We start from the raw sequence: 17,400 nt of genomic DNA on the forward strand, positions 1-17,400 counted from the left end.
GTTCCGCTCGGCGCGGTTTTGGGGTGTTTTTGTCCAGGTTCGTGTCGGTGTGAGAACAGACGCTCCGGAGCAAACGTTAGGGCGCTCCGGGCGCGGGGAGGCGGCTGTGCGCCTCGGGCAGCCGGGTCCTGAGAGGCCGCAGCAGGGCCCGGCCGGGGCTGCTGCGAGATATCCTAAATACCCAATAATGGAATCATTTCGGGTGGAAATGGCTTTATGGTCATGGAGCCCAGGGCTAACCCAGCACCGGCGCTGCTCAGCCCACGGCACAGCGCCTGGGAAAAGCCCTCCCACCCTCCTCGTGTATCTGTCTCTTCATTTAGGACAGCTTCGTTTTTTCTGCAGGTGTAAACAAGGAGGGAACACCGCAGAATCATCTGTCCATTTAACCCAAGATACAGGGGAAGGAGTTTTTTCCACCAACCTTTGTTTCAGTATTCCAGCAGTTCTGTCCCAGGGGCTGGAGACCGAGAGCCTTCATGTCATTTATCTTAACGAGCAGGAAGCGAGAGATGAACAAGAAGAACCCAGAAATGTGAATCCAGCAAGAGGGACCTTTGAGAGGGGCTTCCAAATCCAGCCGCGTGATACGGCTGAAAGTCGTGTCTGTTCCCAGGGAGGCTTGGCAGCACTCACAGCAGCGCTGATAAAATACAGGCAGTAATTGAAATGCCCACATTCTCATAAAACATCACCAGAGGTAATTAGCAATAAGATCATACCCTCAGCACGGCTTCTGGCTTATTGTGGAGAAGTTTACACTTCCTCTGCTACATACGGAGTTAAATAGACAGCCAGCAGGCCTTGACCGGGGGGGAAAAAACCAAATATTTAATGGAAAATGTTTTTGAGACACCCGTCTTTTGGGGTCACTGATGGGAGTGCTAATACCATCTTAAAGAACACAAACATTTCACCAGGAAAACCCAGGGAGCGTATAGGACAACATTCCACGTGGGTGTATGTTTGTGCCAAAGCTGTATTTCCACTATTTTAGAATAACGATGAGTAACAAAAGAGTCAAACAACTTCTGCTGAAATAATAATAATAAAAAAGGTTCATAGAAAAGTGCAAATAGGCTGAAATAGTCTCGAGGAAGAGCGAGCACATCCCAGCCAGTGCTGCTCTGAGAGGTCACCAGGCCGAAGGCCGCGGCAGCCTGCGAGTTCAGGAGGTCTTCACGAAAAACGGCACCTCGGTGAGGCCGACGGAGTAATTCCTGAGGACGGTGCCGCCGTGGAACGTGCGGGCGGTGCGGGCGTCCGTCCAGACCTGCCCTGCGCCAGGCAGGTAGATGTCTCGCCACCTCTGCCCTTTTTCTGTTATCGGGGCAACCAAGACCTGCAGGAAAAAAAAGATATATACACATACATATATATATGTATGTGTATATATCAAAACAAAACAAACAAACAAAAATAGTCTTGTTGACTTTTCATTTTGAATAAATTGCAAAGCTGAAGGAGCTGACAGGGTCCCATCAGCGCTTTGTTTTCACACAACCTCCATACGAGCTCAGGGAGGATGCAAAGAGACGAGTGCAGGTAATTGTCCCCAATCACCCTTCGGGGACATTCAGTCCCCACATTTCCTACCTCGTCTCCAATGAGAAATTCATCCTCGATGGTGAAAGCGGTTGGGTCCGTGGGACTGAGCCACCACGGCGGCCGGAAGATGGGGGACCCCGAGCTGAGCCACTCCTCGCTGTATTTTCTGATGAGGGGCACAACCAGGTCCCGGTGCCTCTGGATGCATTGGCGGGTGAGGTTCAGGACCTGCGGGATGGAGGAAGAAAGGGAAAAAAAAAAAAGTGTATGTATATATATATATATATATATATATATATGTTTTCCCTTGGGAAGAGAAATTAACGAATCAAGATGTCCTGGTCGAGTTACGGCAGCTAACAAAATGCAAAGAGAATTGATACAGGGTATTTATTCCCATTTAGACATGAACTCTGGGAACAGCAGCTGGCAGCGATACCCACAGGGGTGGTGATGTCCCAAACCAAAGCACTGAACTCTTTTGCTGTTTGCAAAGAGATTTAATGATGTTTCTCCCTGAGCCTTCGGTTTTAAGAACCACTCTCCCCTTTTATTGCCCTAAAGGTGACATCCCTGGGAAAAAACCTCCAACGGTTTAAAAAGCTCTTGAATGTGCATCTGCAGGCTTCACTCTACTGTAGATAGTGACTGTTTGATCAAACTATAGTTAAACAACTCCATCAGCAAAAGGGAGACAGACGTGCGATGATTCTGTCATTTCTACAGGTGTTGTGGATACCAGCCCCGTAGTTGCACACAGCCGTGAAGTATAAAGCCACAAAAACTTTAATTTTGCAGCAAAACTGCTGCTGTGAGCGTGCAGCAACCTGGGGCAGGGAGCAGGATTTTGTGGGCAGCAGGAACAGGGGTTTAGGCTCGGCTTTCCCCAGGAGGGTCCGGAATGGCTCCTGGGGGTGTTTGTGACATCAGGGACCCCGGGTACGTACCCAGGCGTCGCAGCAGAGCCAGGGCGGCGTGCCGAAAGCCATCACGGGCAGGAACGTCACGATCTGCAGCCACCGCACGTACAGCTCCGGGTCCCCCGCAGTGTCACTGTCCAGGGACCCTCCTGCGGGGACAAGGAGCCCGTGAGGTGCTCGAGGGCACCTCGTGGTGCGGAGAGCCCCAAATACCCACTCGCCGAGCGGGCAGGACATGTTCCCCATCGCAAAAGGAGCTGGATTATCCCCAGTCCAGCGTCATTCCTTAAATCACCATCAGCAAATGTCAATCCAACACCAGTCTCTGGCCACCTTGGGGCCAGATGTGCTGGGGATGGTGTCTCCGGAGTTTCTAAATTTTGGCAGAACATTGTAAAAAGGGATTTCTCTCCTGCAAAGAAAAGTGTTAGGAAAATGCTGGACTTCCCTGCTGCTTTGATGTGCAAAGATGAAGTGTGATGGGAACATGGATGCCTTCAAATTGGTAGTGGAGAGTGGTGGCGAAGCAGAGTGTCACTAATGAATTAATTGTAGTAATAACATGTAGAGGAAGTGTCAGGGGATTTCGGTTTCTCCCCTTAAACACCAGCAGGGGCTTGTGAAGGGCAGAAGGGGGTGGGACAGCTGGGGTGACACAGCCGCATGGACCCCTCGCCCCAGCAGCAGACGGAGCCGCAGCCCCCCCGTGCAGGGGATCTGCTCCCGTCCAGCTCGGCTGAGATAAGCCAAGGGGTTCACCGTCCCTTCGTCATACCATGTTTGCCTAAGCCTTGTTTTCCAAGAAAAACTGGCTAAAAATAGAGGGGAAATTTAAAAAATTGCTCCACAACCCGCTTTGCCAGGGCTGTCTTTGGGGCTCCGCTCTCCAGATCCAACACTCCACGTGCAGCTGCTGTGTTTGGGACACGAGTGAAACACAAATAACCTCCGAGGAGAGGGGAAAAACGAGCTGCTTGGCCCCGACTACAGGATTGTTTCTTGACTTGTATAACACTTCAACATAAGGATTCCTCAAGCCATTGTGCTTTGGAGCAGAAACGCCAACTTGGAGCGGGGCTGCTGGTGTTTTGGGAACATCCACGTCCCAGCCGGGAGCCTGGGCAGGCGGTTCCCTGGCTGGGGCTCCTGCCGCGCTTTGCTGGGGGGGTTTAGCTGCAGAAAAGCCATGAGGTCCAGCGGATTCGCTCCCACTTGCAGTGAAGGAGCCTGCGAAGGGCATCCCCGGAGACCTGCCTGCTCCTGGGGCTGCCTCTTAAAATGTACAACACTGTGTTTTCAGTTCCTCAGTTGATTCCCCAGTAAATGTTCGACCCAATTAAGGCAGCATGGTGGAAAATTGAGTACTGAGAGCAACGTGCTTCATAAACCACACCTAATGCAAACACACCTCCCGCGCTGCTCCGGCCTGAGCGACTGCTGCTAAAACCTCTGCAGGAAAGCCAGAAATGGGGGGGGGGAAAAAAGCCGAAAATAAAATTATTACCTACTGCGTCGGGGATGAAGAAGTTGTAGCCCAGGAGGCTGTAGTGCAGCACGGAGGGAACCAGCCCCTTGAGCCCCGCGTGGCTCCAGTCCGCGCGCCGCGGGCTCATCTGCACGAACAGCGGCAGGTGGCTGGAGCTGGGGAAACCACCAAAAAAGCCTCGCTTGGCATCTCCAGCAGCACCGTCAGCCCCACGGGCTCCCCAAAGCCACAGCACCAACCCCCATAGGACATATCCCGCAGGGAGGATTTCTCCTCCCACTCCCATTTGTGCTCATCTGGTTCACGTTGAGCCGCTGCCGTTCCTGACCGCGGTTTTGTCCGTCTGGCAAAAGAAAACATTATTTTCCCCGTGATTTTTTTTTTCCCCCCAGTGGCATTTCTGTGCCTTGGGGGGTCACGCCACGCAGCAGCCTGGCACAGAAGACAGCATTTCTGGGGCCAAAAAAGGATCAGATCTGGGCCTTCCCCATGAGCTTTGGCTTGAAAAGTGGTCTGGAGCTCATCTAACCCCGGGCTACTTTTAGTCTGAGCCTGCTCCCTCCCAGAGCTTGGTTCCCTCCTTGACCTCGCACCCCTCTGTACACCCCAAAGCTCTCCCAGGGACAGTTCTCCATCCTGGGAGGTGGGAAGGCTGATGTGGTGGCTTATGAAACATTTCTGCTGTGGAAAGTGTCCACCAGGAAACGTTTGGTCCTGAACAGGCTCCAGAACGGTGAGAAAAGGGGCATTTCCAGCCCTCTGCTTTTGTAGATGACCAAGAACCATCCACACCAGCTGCCAGCTCGTCACCACCTCGGCGTGCAAGACTTCGCTTTTTCTCTGAAAATAAACTATTTTGAAGTTGCCTTCCCAGGCAATTTACCATCAATGCCTTGTCTACAACATGAAATAAATAATTTTGCCAGCAGCCTGTGTATCCCTTCTCATTTGCCAAACATAAAAATAACAGGGGAAAAAAAGGTAGTGGCTTTTTGGTGCCTTTCACCCAAGGGTCTATGAGGCATGTTACAACTGCTAATTAATAAATTAGCCCTGCTGTGGGCTATGCAAGCGTGAAAAGTCAGAAAACAGCAGTTGTTTGACACTGCAAGCGATTACCAAGGCAGGGATTTGGCCAAGACTCCGGGGTTCACCTTCCAAGCGACCCGAAGCTTGAACGGCCATAAATGTCAAAGTGTGTTTTTATTGCATCTGGCATTAATGCAATCAAGCATCCCTTGGGCCTATTTAAAGCATCACCCAGGCCATATTTAAAGCACCACACAGCTCCAGCAAAGCGCCTTCTCCTCGGCACCCACCTGGCACCGGCGCTGATGATGGTGGCGTTTCCCAGCGTCGCCAGTGCCGCCGCCAGCGCCCCGGTGTAGCGGTCGCCCTCCAGCTCGGCGGGAGGGGGCACAGCTCGCTCCAGGAAGGAATTGCCCTCAGCACCCTCCACCGCCACGTACGCGGCCCCCAGCAGCTGCCGCAGCCGCCGCGCTCGCGCCAGGTACCAGCCCAGGGCCGCCTCGCTGGTGACGTTCAGCCGGGCGCACAGCCGGCCCTTCCACGTGCTCAGCAGCGGGACCTGCGCCAGAAGACGAACATTTCCAGTAAACAGCCCTAAAAACAGCCCGCCGGCCCTGGGGTGAAAGGCCGGGGGACACCTGCTCTGCCCCCGTCCTGCCCTACCACAATTTGCACCGCCGGGGTGCAACGCGTAAAGGTGTGCGCTCACGCTCAAGACCCTCCAAAATCCCCAAGTTGGTGGCAAATTAAAGTGACTGTTTTAATGGGAACTGCAGGGATTTTTCAAACGCTGGCAACTTTAAAAAATATCTTTTGGAAGCGGAAATTTGAAAGCTGCTTCCCTATGCAACAGGAGAACATCTGCTGCCCCCGGCATCACTTTGCGCCCAATGCCGGAGGACCAGGCTGTCCCTCTGCGGGTAGTTATTCAGCTTTCGTTTTGGTTTTGGGATGAGCAGCACGTTCAGGGGGTGCAGGGGGTTCTCGTACCGAGCAGCCCCCGTGCCGGGGCGGGAGGCTCAGCCAGCGGCTCTCGGTGTCACCGTCCCGCAGCGAGCGCAGGAAGAGCGGGGACGCGATGCTGGCGTACGGGGACAGTGTGATGGCGAGCTGCAGCGGCGCGAGCGCAGAGGGGTCCCAGCCGTGGGCAGAGTCCCGGCGCTTCCTCCGCTCCGGGGCAACGTGGTCCTGCAGGGAAAGGCAGAAAATGGTGGATTTTTTAGGAGTGGCAAAGCCACCGAGCACCAGCTGCTCAGTGTCACCGCCTGCACGGGGTGAGACCCCAAACCGAGTGTCCCTTCTCGGGGAGGGGAGCTCCAGTGCACCAGCACAGCCCCTACCCCACAGAACAGGTGTGTTTGCACTTTACACGGAGGGATTTTTACACTGAGAGCCTGGCCCAGGTTGCCCAGAGAGGTGGTGGATGAACCATCCCTGGAGACGTCCCAGGCCAGGCTGGACGGGGCTCTGAGCAACCTGAGCTGGTGCAGATGTCCCTGCCCATGGCAGGGGGGGAGCTGGGGACGTCCCTTCAACCCAAACCATCCTGCGATTCTGTGATTTAACGGTACCAAACGGCAGCTCTCCGTTTGCCGTCCAGTGCAGTGGCGGCAGGAGGGGACGTACCGCGGTGGCGAGGACGGCGGTGCAGCGCTCCCCCAGCGCCAGGACCCCCTCCTGCAGCCCGTGCCGCTTCAGCCTCTTGGCCAGCGCCCGCAAACCTCGCTTTATCTTAGCGGCCGAACCCGCCGGGCCATGATATCGCCAGATTGGGGACCTGGAAAGAGTTGGAGAAGGGGGTTTGCACCTCGTGGTGGTGCGACATGCTCCGGGCAGGGATGGGGACAGGGGCTGGCACAAGCGTGGGGACAGGAGCACCTCACCTGAGCAGTGCCACGGCGGGCAGCGCCCGCGCCGGCCCCGCCAGCCGGCTGCCCGTGTGCCGCGCGGCGGCCGCCACGTCGGGGCTGAGACACAGGCGGTAGCGCAGGGGCCGGGCCGCGGGACCCGCCGGGGACACCAGGCAGAACTGCCGGCCCCTCTCCAGGGACAGGAGAAGGGGCACGTCGGGCGCCACCGTCACCGTCACTCCTGGGGGAGAGAGGAGGGAAATGGGGTCTTGGCGAGCGCCCGGCTCCTCACTGTCCCCGCACTGGTGGCCATGGGGACAGGGACGTGCGGGGCAGAGCCTGAGCGGTCCCAGGACCCCACGGACCAGTCCCAGCCACAGATCCGGCCGTCAAGCACATCCCCACTCTCTGCTCTGCTGTTCCCTGGTAACCTCCAAAATGCTGCTCAAGGGCTGGAAATTGTTGCCCCTGAGGGTGGTGAGAGCCTGTCCCGGGTTGGCCAGAGAGGTGGTGGCTGAACCATCCCTGGAGACATCCCAGGCCAGGCTGGACGGGGCTCTGAGCAACCTGAGCTGGTGCAGATGTCCCTGCCCATGGAGGGGGGCACTGGGGGAGCTGGGGAGGGCCCTTCCCACCCCGACCGTTCTATGGTCTGCTCCATTTCTTGCCTTTTTGCATTCAGCTTAGGGAGCAGCTTCAGCTTCACCGCTGCAGGGCAGCTGCGGATCGATTGATTAATTTGGGGGCATATCTAAAGTCTGGTGTTCCGCAGAACAGCCCAAATATCCACCCGAAAATGCCAACAGCCACTAATCTCCTGCCCGCATCCAGCACCCATCACAGCACCAGGGACCCGCGAGCTCAGGGAGAAGCCACTGCAGAGGAGCTGGAGGATGCAGCCACGGACACTGAACTCTGCTTAAAAACACCCGAACAAACAAAAACCCAAGAGCCTGGGATTGCTCTGGGGTGACTTGGGCCACCCCCTCCTCTCAGGCACCGACTTGCAGATGCAGCCGAGCACTGAGGTTTAACAGCGTGGCCTTTTCCCCAGGGACCGGCCAGCGTGGGATCCGTCCCTTCTGTCCCGCTGCCACTTGTCACTACATGCGTTGGGTGTTTTACCCTCAGAGACACCAACCCTGCCTTTAAATTAATTGCTTTATAGACGAGGAGAGGGATGGAGGAGCCCAGCGTTTGGAGGAACAGGACATGGTTACCTGTGGAGCCCAAGAAGAGCCTCTCCAGGAGGGGCCCGTAGCCGGAGGGGTTCGTGCCGAGGTCGCCGGTGACCAAGGGCTGCGCGGGGCTGTCGGCGCCGTTGAGCGGCCAGCGCTGCGCACGGACGCTGGGCCCCCCGTACCAGGACACGTTGGCCATGGAGAAGCAATCCTGCGGCCGAGAGAGCAGCGTCAGGAGTGCCGCGGGGAGGAGGGACACACAGACATTGCGATTTGCAGAGGCAAACCCCCTGCGTGTCACCCCAGCGTTGTCAGCACGGTCCGGGGACGGATCCTTTCCCAGGAAGAAAAATCCCAAATCCATAGATTCAGGTGTTTTATGCACAGAGCAGTGGGTGCTCATGCTTCGCTTTCTGCATCTGACCTAGCAGAACATACTTGGGTTTAGGTTTTTCCTCCACAAGAACAAGAGCTGGCCTTCCAGGTACCAAAAATGCTGAAATTCTGTCTAACCGCTTGGTTTCTCAGCCTGCAGGTTCCTTAAAGCTATCAAGTGGTGTAAGAGCAGGAAGAGAAAAAAAAATAGTAGCACGAGTCAGTAATGCAAGTTGTGAGCTTTGTTTACCTTGAAGGACACAAAAAAAGTCTTAACTTGCTAATTAAAGTCTTAACTTGCTAATTAAAGCCAAAGACAAAAATTTTTCTTCCTTTTCCCCCTTATACATCCATGTTCAACGTGCAGCTAGGTGGAGGAATATAAAAATCCCACCCCAGGAATAAAAACCCTGAACCTGAAAAATTATGGTTTACATAATAATAATAATAACAATAATAATAATAAACACAAGAAATCCTCCCGAAAGCCTGCCAGTTTTAGATAGATGAACTTGAATAACATCCCCATGCTTGACCTGCCACCTTTCAGAAACAATCGATTTTCGCTTCGAAGCCTCCAAACCTTTCTCCTTTCTGCCAAGGCGGGGGATCAGCCAGACTTATCCTCCCGCGTGACTGCGCAGGGACGGGCTTCCCCGAAATCCGGGGTTCGGGGCTGCGGGGGCGGCTGGGATGGCCCCAGCTCAAGAAAAGGGAATTTTTTTGCCCCGGTTCCAGCACCCTGAGCTGGTTCCTGCCGCGGGGGCAGAGGGAGGTGAAGTCTGGCTCAGGGAGGGGAGATGTAAATTATTAAAGTGGAAACGCTGGAGGCTGAGAATAGCTGTGCCAGGTGTGGGCTGAACGGGTTACACCAGCCAGGAGAGATGGGAGTGGAAAGAAAGCCTGTTCTGAACACATACATTTTGCTGGATCAAATTTGTCAATAGTTTTTTTTTAAATTGAAAAAAGTGGGAAAAAGAAACCTATTCTGTCTCACTCTTGACCACCCCAAACTGATGTCCCACGTGCAGCGGTCGGGTTCAGGCAACGATTTCCACCAGCCCAAAATGATCTCAACAGGCGATTTATGGCTGAAAGGGAAAAACTCCGCATTCCCGCAGGATCCCGTCCTGCTCCCTCGCTGCCCCGAGGGCTGCCCACGGTCCTGGGGGGGCTTCCTTCCCCTCCCTCGGCTCGTTTGCAGAGCCTGCTTTTATTTAACTGAGGCAGAAAACTGGGAAGGACACACACACACGAGAGATATAAAAAGCCCCTGTGAATGTTTACAGCAGCGGACACGGATGGCTCCCGTCCCGAGAGAGCTGCCGCTTTGTGTCTGCGGTTGGAAGGAACCTGCCAGCATTGTCATTGTCATCTTCTGGGGTTATTTATTTCATCTCTTGAATCGTGGTTCTCCCATCCTGGGTTCCCAGTGCGGCACTGGGGGGAGATGGCTGTGGCCCCCCAGTGTTTTGGGGGCTCGGCGTCAAGGCGTGAGGCTCCCAAAGGTGCTTTTCCCACCCCAGCTATGGGGGCTTTGGGAGATGGGGGGTGACCCCATGACAACACTGGGAAATGGGGTGTGCGGGCTGGATCCTCCCCAACTTTGCCTGGTTTTAGCCCAAACGCCCCGGTTCGGAGGAGGGCGCGGGGGTCCCCGTTACCTTCAGCACGACGTCGGGGCGCAGGGGGGTCCACTGGACACTGTAGCACTCGGTGGCGGGGGCCGGGGGGGGCTCGAGGGACAGGTGCAGCTCAGCGTCCTCCTCCCAGGCGTAGCAGAACTGCCCCCGCTCCTGCCAGCAGCGGTCGCGGGGCGGGGGCGGCTGCGCGGCCGGCACGCTGCCCACCGCGATCGCGGCCACCGGCCGCCCCCCCGGCAGCGCCCGCAGCAGCAGAGCGCCCCGGCGCTCCCACAGCAGCCCCCCGGCGCGGCCCCGCAGCACCCACTCCTCGGGGGGCTGCTCCAGCGCCTGCCACCAGATGATGCCGATGGTCATGGCGAAGAAGACGGCGACGCCGAGGCAGCCCACGGCGCCTTTCCAGGGCTCCGTCATCTCCCTGAAGCCCGACGGCCAGACGGCCTCGGGGATGCGGCCGGCGGGGCGGGCGAGCGGCATGGCGCGGCGGCACGGGCGCGGCGGCACGGGCGCGGCGGCTGTGCCCTCCTGCAGCAGGGCGAGGGAGAAAAGCCTCTTCTTGGGGTGCTCCGAAAGAACAGCCAAAAAAAAAAAAAAAAAAGGGGGTGGGAAAAAGAAAGGAAAAAAAAGGAAAAAATTGAAAAAGAAAATTAAAAATAAGGAAAAAAAGGGAAAATAAAATAGGAAAAAGAGAAAGGGAAAAAGAAAAAGAAAATGGAAAAAATGGGAAAATAAAATGGAAACTATGGGGGGGAAGGAAGAAATGGGAGAAGAAAATAGAAAAAATAAGGAAAAAAGGGAAAATAAAATGGAAAAAATAAGGAAAAAACAGGAAAATAAAATGAAAAAATAAGGAAAAAACAAGGAAAATAAAATGGAAAAAATAAGGAAAAAACAAGGAAAATAAAATGGAAAAAAATAAGGAAAAAACAGGAAAATAAAATGGAAAAAATAAGGAAAAAATAAGGAAAAAAGGGAAAAATAAGGAAAAAATGGAAGAGAAAATAGAAAAAAGGAAAAAAAATGAAAAAGAGGCGTTAATAAAGCCTAAGCTGCAATGCTTTTCTCTTTGCAGCAACGGGAAGGTCAGAGAAGTCTTTTTTGCAGCCTCGCTCTGCTTGGCAAACTCCAGCGCCGGGCTCGGCGACGGCAGCTCAACCACAACCGCGGTGCCGGCTCAGCCCCGGGGCACGGCGGGCGGCCGCTCCGCGGTGTCACCGCGGCTGTGGGACCCCACGCAGGAGGGGACACGGGGGGACGAGGCAGCGCCGGAGCCTCCGCGGAGCTTTGGGGTTTTGCTCGGCGACGCGGCTTTGCCAAGCAGCAGTAAATAGCCGGAGGGTGCAGGAAAATCCAACATCTTGCAGGAGCGGTTGGAGAAAGGAGGGGAATGCAACACCCCAGGGACTGCTTGTTTTGCCATCCCCCTCCCCTCTCGCCTCTAAAAATGTTTGATTAATGCACAGAGCGGGGACAAAAATCACCTGCGGGCACGGGCTGGTGGCACCCCCTGGGCAAGCGGCCACCAGCGGTGACAACCTGAGGGTGGGAGCAGCTTGTCCCCCCATCCCAGGCTGCCCCAACCGCTGCCACCTCCTCCAGCGCCTTTTGGTGCCAGGTGTCACCTGTCCCAGCCCAGGGGACCCCCCCAGCGCATCCCCCCCATCCCAGCGCCAGCGCAGCTGCATTTCTTACCTAAAGGCAGGTGAAAAGCTGCTCCAGCAGCCCCCAGAAGTGGCCGTTGACGACCAAGCGCTCAAGACCTGACGTTTTGCTCTGCAGGTTTTTCTCCGCTTTCCCTGGGGTGGTTTTTCCTCCCAGCCCCAGGAGGGACCTTTCCAGCCGAGGGAACTTGAGCCCAAGTAAGCCGGAGCGTTATCCAAGCCAGACACGGCCGCTCCCTCCCGCCCTGCGTCCTGCACGAGCCCGCAGGTAGTTACACTGGAAACAGAGGCAGGAGATAATAATAATAAAAAGCACCCCACACATTTATTTATAGGGGAACGATTTTAAAGGGATTCTTTGCAAAATTATTGAGATGGCTCAGGTTGAGCCCTTGCTACACACTTGCAGATCCACACACGAGAAAGCTGTGGCAGCACTAAGCCTCCCTGTTCTGGTGCTTTGGCTTTTTTTTGGTTATTATTATTATTATATTTTGGGGGATTTTCTCCCTGTTTCTGCCTCACACTAAATGAGCTGCCTGGGGTCCCCGAGGCCACCCGCAGGGCTGCAGGAGCGGGTGCTGCCCGCACCCCAAATCAAAGCACCCTGCAGGGGCGAGTGCCTCCCTGGGACCGTTGTGATTCCCACCGGTGCAGAAAACTCTGGAAATCTGGGATTTCCATCCACTTTCCAGCGCCCCACACACTCATCCCATGAGTTCCCCCCCACCAGGGAAGAGCTGGATTTTACAAGCAACACCACAACCTGTTGGCTGCCAAGATAAAAAAAGATAAATTGATATTTCAAAGAGTTTTCCAGTTCTGCATCCAGGCAAAACCCCGCCAAGCCCAATCCCTGCACCCCAAGACACAAGCACCGCTCACCCCAGGAGATGCTGCTCTTCGGGACAGTCTCAGGATAGCTGAATCCACCAGAAAAATTCTCATCTGTGCCCCAAATAAACCCTGGAGGGGCCTTTCCCACAGGCAGCTCCAGGATTAACTTTTCATTTCAGCTGGGACAATATCCAGGGTGGGACGGAGGGAAAATGGGTCGATCACATCAGGACAAGCATCTCACAGGGGCTCCAGAGTGGGGACAAAAAGTGGGATCCAGGAGGAGGAGAAAGGATGAGGCAAAACTTCACCAAGAACCTGCAGACAACACGGGGCCAGTGGTGTCCATCCAAAACGCGTCCGGGGATCCCCTGGGAAATGCTCCCTCTGGGTTAGAAGAGGTGACAGCGAAGCCGTAGGCGGTGGAGACGCGTTTGGGTGTGAAGGGCTAAAGAAAGAGGTCACAGCTCTCACAGGACCCCCCCAAAAAATCCGTCAAGGTTATGAACCAGAAACTAGTTAAAAATAAAGGGAAAAGCATTAAAAAAGCAGGAAGAAGGGCTGCTGCTTCCACCAAAAAGTTCCGGGCAAGCTCGTGGGACTACCACGCCGCTCAACTCACCCCATAACCTGGAAAAAGGCAACAAGCTGAAGTTAATAAAACCCCATGGCGAGTCGAAGCTGTTCAGCTACAACACAAACCCGAGCCCAGCAAATCACGGGAGCGGGATTTACCACACTCTTTACACGGCTTTGTAACTCCGTCTGCCCCAGTGGGAGCACGGTTTGGGTGCAAACCACGTGGAAACGGGGCAGAAGGGATCAGAAAAAACCACCCTGGAGCTGGGGCTGCGGTCCCTGGTGCTCCAGAGGGTTTAACCCCCCAGTCCCGGGCAGAGGGATGGACGGGACACGACAGTGGCCCCAAAATACAGAAAAGCTGCACAGGGATCAGCAATTCCCCATTCCTCACCCCAAAAGGGGCAGGGGGGGGCCGATGGGGTTACTTGGCAGCAGCAGCTCAAGGCAAAGCTCTGTCACACGGAACATGATGAAATCGCGGCTGCGGGAGGGCGGAGGGGCCATGAATAGTTAATCCAGACAGGATTAGAGAAACCCAGGGACGGCCAGTGTGGTGGGGACGATGCTGTGGGGCGGGGGGGCTGCACCCGGCTGGGATCCCAGAGAAACGGGGGGATTTTTAGAAAGCTTTTCTTAAAAAGCAGCTCAAGCCTCCTCCTTGCACGCCAGGGAAAAAGCCTGCTGGAGGTTTCAGCAACTCGATGTTTTGCCAAATGGGGCCCCTCGCCATCTCTGCAAACAGGCGGCAGTGTGGGGGTGCTGGGCTGAGCCCTCTCCCCCGCTCTCATCAGCTCCTTGGTTTGGGGGCTGCCGGAACGGTTTTACCCATTTTCCTGCCCCTCACAAGCGACGGCACAACCCGCTCCCACAGTCAGTGGGAAGCCCCGGTTCAGCTCCGTTAGTTCCCTCAAACTGCCAAAAAAAAACCATTTCTCCTTGTCTGGTCACAGGAGAAAACACATTTTGGGGGCATTTTGCCTGGTTGCCAGCAAGCCAACCTGCCCCTCTTCTTGCAGAGGTTTTTTTACAGATTTAAGTCTCCTCCTCTGCAGAATGGGGCATTTTTTTCCTCCTCCCCGACTTTGCAGGGCTGAAAAGCCCTCGAGTTTCCCATTTCACATCCGCAGGAGCTTCCTGAGCCCCCGGATGCGGAAGAGATTTTGATTTACAAACCCCTGAGGGATTTTGCTGGGGTCGGTGGGAAAATACAGTTAACCCACCAGCATCAATACGCAGAGCTTGAGAATCGAAGCTTTTTGGTGAGACACCCAGAAAACAGGCACCGAGTCTCGTTCTCGGTGGGATATAAGCCCATGGGAGAAACTTTGTTTGCAGTATGCCCTGAAAATCACATATTGCATCCTTTTAAAAATCCTGCCATTACCTTTCAGGCCGGCCAGACAATCCGAGAGCAGGAAGCGCTGCCGGGATTCGGGGTGTATGTGAGCAGGGGCGGGAGCACAGGGCTGCCCTGGAGGGGACCAGCCCTCACCCTCAGTATTGGTCCACAGCCTCGCAGCGCCAGCTGCCCAGCAGGACAGCCAGCCTGGCTGGGGATGCGTGTTTACTTTTAATACATTATTATTAAAATTAAAAAAAAAAAAGACAACAAAGAAATAAGAGCAAAAGCGAATTGGCAGGAGCAGCAAAACAGTTCCAGGACTTGGCATCTCTCCTCAGTTTTGCCAAGGGGGGAGCAGCCGCATCCCAGGCTCCGGCCGAGCTCTCGCTCTGGGGATGGATCCTACGTTACCTTAAAAGCCTTCACCCAAAAAAACAGGGTTTTTTCCCTTTTATATACAAGGCAGGAGATGCAGCGATGAGCCAAAGCAAGTTGCCCGAAGCCCGGGAGCAGGGATGTACCGTCCTCCTGCCCCCACCGCGGTACCTACCCCCGGTTCATCCGCTGGTGCCCGACCTGGAGCAGCCGCCTCGAGCACCGACCCCAGGAACCAGCAGCGGATTGATGCTCCGGTGGGGTTTTTCCATCGGCTTTTCTCCCCGCTGCAGTTCCCAGCCTCTCCTTGCAGGGCCAGCAAAAGCCTTTGGCTGGGCTGGGATTCCCTGTGCCTTATGCTTGTTGTTAGAGTTAAGCTATTAAAGAGTTTAAAAGAAAAAAAAAAAAAAGAAGGGTGGCATAATTTCTGAAAACCCTAAATCTCAGTCCTAGATTCCCCCTGGAAAGCAATCCCGAATTTCCACGAACTCCCAGGCAACTTGGCAGCTATTTATAATGGCAATAAAACGAGCAGCGGGACTCGCATTGAAAGCGTGGGCATATAAATAGTAACGGCATTTGGGAACCGCTCGGGCCTATTGTCTCCCCTCGGCGCGGTGCTCACCACGCTGCTCTCGGCACCCCCAGCCCAGCCGCGGCGCGGTCCCTCCCCCAGCAGCTGCGTGCGGGCACAGGGTGCCCCGTGTCCCACCCCAGGCCAAGCCCGATTCTTGGGGGACACCCAGGGCGGTGAGACCCTCGGTGGGGCCGGGACCCAGCCAGGTGCCCAACGGGCTCACAAAACCCACCCAAAATTGCTGATTTGGGAGAGCGGAGCCAGCTGTGCCGAGGAAAATCACCCTTATCGGGCACTTGTCCTCCTGCACCCCCCCACACAGCAGCCCCCAGGTCGGGCATCTTAAAGCCAGGAAACATTGCAACACCCAGACGATCTCAATTTTTCTGCTCTGAGCTTAAATCAAAGTAATTCATTAGAGGAGAGCTTGCACTTATTTGGGGTCTAAAACCAGCCCCTGCTTGGCAGATGTTGCCGCAGCTCTACTCCCCCCTTTGCCTCCGGGAACAGGTTTGTGGCTGCAGCGAGGACAGGTCCACACGCTGCTCCTCCAGGTACAGCCTTCAAAAACCCCAAACTCTCTATTTTTTATTAAAAAAAAAAAAAACCAACAACACACAAACAAAAAACCACACACACAAAAAAAAGAAAAAGAAAAGCACAAGACATGGTAAAAGCTGCAGCTGCAAAGAGAAAGTAGCTCCACCCCACCTGGCTCTGCACCCCTTGCTAAGAGGTGCTTGCACCTCCCTCCGAAACCAGCCTACCCATCCCTGCCTAAGCCTGGTTTTATCTTTCCAAGTGAGGCTTTGGCTGCCGGGGTTGAATCTCAGCCCCCATAACTGGCTTAATTTTTGAGGCAGGTCTCCAAAAGCACATGGAGCGTGTGAGCACGGGAGCAGGTACCATGAGGACTTGAGCATCAGCGCAAAGAGCTCCTGCCCCGTCTTGCTCGGGAGGGCCTGACCTGAGAGCAACGTAGATGAAAAAAAAAGTCATAAAATAGTTATACGTACCGATCTCAGCCCAGGCGATACACACACCCTCTGCTTTTGCGGCGATGGTGTTCGCAGCCGGGGCTCCGGGGGGATACAGGGATGCTCGAGCTGCCAGAGAGCGGCTGGGAGCGCCTGGCGGGTGAAGGAGATTTGGGGGAAGATGTTTCAGTTCTATTTGCCTCTTCCCAGCTTCCCAGAAATCTGGTCAGCAGATCTGCAGCCTACACATTCGCCAAATTAAATCCCTGCCCTCGAGATGCCTTTGGGATGATGAGACCAAAACTCTTCAGCTTGTCTCGTGGAGCTGAGCCACCACAGCCCAGACACGGGGCTCAAGGGACTGGCGGCCTCCAGGTGCGGGACAACCCTCCGGACACCCACGTGTCCCCGAGAAGTGGCCCCTTCCAACAGCACCCGGGGACATTCACCCAGGGATCGGCAGGGGACACCCCAGCTCCATCACTGTCCCTCCGGCGTGGGTTGTGAGGCTGCCCTGAGCCCTGGTCCTCCCCAGGGGTGGGTTTGGGGTTTGTTTTGAGGGTCCCCAAGGCAAAGCAAACCACCGCCCACCCTCCTGGCTTCCACCCCAGAGATCCCCTGAAACGTTATTTTAGTGGCACTGCTCTTCTCAGCAAGGAGGGGGCTGCAGGTCGGGCGCCCTCCAGAAACGAGCACCCCCGTGGGGCTGCAAAACCTGCTGTCCCCAGCCCCATCAGCTGCCAGCTCTGTGCACAGGAAGGCAAGACCTTCTCCTTCTTGTTGTTCCTCCTCTCTTTCTGGAGCCCCGCAGAGCCCCCACCACAGGAATTTAGGATTTATGGGGTTGTCCCAGTGCATCACCCCCAAAGGCACCTTTAATCCCCAGTCCCCGCAGAGGGACCATCCCCACCAAGCCCTATCCCACCCCCACGGACGTGGCATCCTCCAGCCTGTGCGCCTGAGGGAGATGCTCCCCCAGGAGAGCCAATAAAGCCTTTCAGTAATTAGCAATTAGCA

At 55.2% G+C, this 17,400-nt stretch overlaps 1 protein-coding gene across 1 annotated transcript; it reads right to left on the bottom strand.

The window, feature by feature from the left end:
* Positions 1-1,062: 1,062 nt before the first annotated feature.
* Positions 1,063-10,509, bottom strand: LOC135989088 (SITS-binding protein-like). Its single transcript, XM_065635645.1, has 10 exons — positions 10,054-10,509; positions 8,054-8,225; positions 6,867-7,074; positions 6,610-6,760; positions 5,974-6,171; positions 5,274-5,542; positions 3,973-4,109; positions 2,496-2,617; positions 1,597-1,776; positions 1,063-1,342 (listed from the first exon to the last, which is right to left on the bottom strand). Exons 1-10 carry the CDS (start codon positions 10,507-10,509, stop codon positions 1,169-1,171), a joined length of 2,067 nt encoding a protein of 688 aa, XP_065491717.1. The 3' UTR covers positions 1,063-1,168.
* Positions 10,510-17,400: the final 6,891 nt, after the last annotated feature.

The sequence above is a fragment of the Caloenas nicobarica genome, chromosome 5 (genome assembly GCF_036013445.1).
Source record: "Caloenas nicobarica isolate bCalNic1 chromosome 5, bCalNic1.hap1, whole genome shotgun sequence".
In the NCBI taxonomy this organism is placed as follows: domain Eukaryota; kingdom Metazoa; phylum Chordata; class Aves; order Columbiformes; family Columbidae; genus Caloenas; species Caloenas nicobarica.